Source organism: Saccoglossus kowalevskii, chromosome 2 (genome assembly GCF_978046115.1).
Source record: "Saccoglossus kowalevskii chromosome 2, keSacKowa6.1, whole genome shotgun sequence".
Lineage (NCBI taxonomy): Eukaryota > Metazoa > Hemichordata > Enteropneusta > Harrimaniidae > Saccoglossus > Saccoglossus kowalevskii.
Genome location: NC_140642.1, coordinates 37,843,684 through 37,846,151, shown reverse-complemented (window position 1 = coordinate 37,846,151; position 2,468 = coordinate 37,843,684). Strand labels below are relative to the sequence as shown.

Sequence of the window (2,468 nt, the reverse complement as noted above, 5' to 3'; positions counted from 1 at the left end):
ACGGTTTCATAGTGGTATAATCTGCTAATGTATAAGACTTTTCCAACACATTTGCCCATTTTACTATATTTTTAACTGTGGGATCGATATTACAATGACTTAGGTAAAATGTATTAGCAAACCCACCTACTTTTCTAATGCTTTTCCTATCGTTTTAGGATGTTTTAGAACATGCTACGGTAAGCTCATAGGTCACTATTCTAATATACGAGACGTTCACTTGCATTTTATTCACTTTCCGTGTGCAAAGAATGAGCTCAATGCCGCCATCAAGGAACTTAACCAGAAGCAGATACAGAAGTTCCTTACATACCACAAATGTGAATGGATTCTGAACCCACCCCATGCTTCTCATTTTGGAGGCATCTGGGAGCGGCAGATCGGCACAGTAAGACCTATCCTAGAATCTATGCACGTACAGCTTGGAAGACCACAGTTCACACATGACAGTCTCACGACCCTCATGGCGGAAGTATGTGCTGTGGTCAATGCAAAGCCTATAACCACCATACCGTCTGACGCCAATGATCCACAAGCACTTAGTCCAGATATGATCCTGACCATGAAACCACACTCGCTGCCCCTAACCCCAGGATATTTTGTACAACAAGACCTCTACAGTAGAAAGCAGTGGCGACGTACACAATATCTAGCCGATCAGTTTTGGATTCGATGGCGGAAAGAATTTCTACAGATCCTTCAAACAAGGCGCAAATGGAATGAAACAACCCCAAACATCAAGGAAGGTGACATTATTCTGCTACGTGACAAAGAGCACTGTCGAAATGACTGGCCACTAGCTCGCATAATCAAGGTGTACCCCAGTGACGACAATCTAGTGAGGAAAGCCGATGTGATGGTCTGTCGTAATAACACCAGACGTGTTTACCAAAGGCCGATTAGTGAACTTGTTTTAATTCAGAGAAACAACAAGATGGACATTTAAGACTTGTTAGTAGTTAGTAAATATGTTAGTTAGTAAAATCACGCTCTACCGTGCATTTTAGACGGGGAGTGTGCTGTACACAAGTTTATTTAGAATTTCAATTGTTATCTTTATTTCGTGATTCGTCAAAACAGAAAGGCCGCTAATAGCACCACCTACGCATGTAGAGTGCGCCATCACAGGTCATGTTCGAATCGCGCTAAAACGCTTGTTTATAATAGGCAGCCATGATGAAAAGCTACGAGCACATTTCTACGCAGCGTCTACCGAACATTTCAACCGAAATACTGCTTTAGAGACCCAACGATGTAAGTCTACAATCTTTTGAACGTTTATTTAAGACCTGTTTGTTACATTGTGTTACTGGAAATGTGTGACATTTCTAAAGTCATTCATGAAGTGAGATCGTTACCTCATGGTTACAAATAGTTTCACAGTTACTTTCACAGCGTCTGTATTGCTTTTATGTTATATAATTCACCGTGTTTTAAATAAATCTGACCTAAACCGACGCACTGGAGGGATGATTATTTGAGCATGGTTGACACTAGTATGGGTATAATAGACGCAGTTTGACACCAGAACATTCCGTACTTTATAATTTTACGGTTAGATATGACAACAACTTAGTTAAAACATACACGCTATTCTACCAACTTTGCACTCTGTTTGTACAGCTTTGCACGCAATTTTAATAGCTGGCATCCACTATAGCCGACCGCAAGAGGGAGTTGTGCATTGAAAATACGTGCAAATTTTAAAACATTATATAAACTTAAATTATCAAAATAACCAGCACGACTTTCTACTATAAAGGTGTTAAATTTCAATAATAAAAATACAAAAAAATGATTTATGTCTTTTCCATGTTTGTTTCGGAACCAAAACAAAATGTATTTCACCAGCTTGTTAGCTCAAGTAGTCTCCCGAGCAATTACTAGCCACGCCCGATAGATCTTAAATTTTGTGACAGGCCCATCACATGATCACTTGACTACTGGGATCATTTGAATTTTATTCGAATTGGCGGACATTTAATCTTTGGAAGTGTTCTGAATTGTCATTCGTTTCACGTGTGTCTTTCGTACGTTGACCTATGACCTATTCAGTCTTCGAAAGTCAGTACGTTAGTAAACGGCCATTTACGACATACTAATTCACGTTTCCTAACATTTTACTATGGGTCTCAATAATATAACAACATAGGTCACATTTCCATGTAATTTTGCTAACTTTACATCTACTTTTCACTACTTTGTAATCAGTTTGTTTATCTTTTCACGGTTTCATAGTGGTATAATCTGCTAATGTATAAGACTTTTCCAACATATTTGCCCATTTTACTATATTTTTAACCGTGTTGTCGATATTACAATGACTTAGGTAAAATGTATTAGCAAACCCACCTACTTTTCTAATGCTTTTCTTATCGTTTTAGGATGTTTTAGAACATGCTACGGTAAGCTCATATGGCACTATTCTAATATACGAGACGTTCACTTGCATTGTATTCACTTTCCGT

The 2,468-nt window shown here is 38.4% G+C and overlaps 1 protein-coding gene across 1 annotated transcript; it reads left to right on the top strand.

Annotated features, from left to right (window-relative positions):
* Positions 1-463: 463 nt before the first annotated feature.
* On the top strand, positions 464-946 carry LOC146748996 (uncharacterized). The gene has a single exon (XM_085505819.1). The coding sequence runs from the start codon at positions 464-466 to the stop codon at positions 944-946; it is 483 nt and encodes a 160-aa protein (XP_085361945.1).
* The last annotated feature ends 1,522 nt before the right edge of the window (positions 947-2,468 follow it).

Coding starts and splice junctions, on each gene's coding strand:
- LOC146748996 (XM_085505819.1), top strand. CDS start 464: ATGGCGGAAGTATGTGCTGTGGTCAATGCAAAGCCTATAACCACCATA.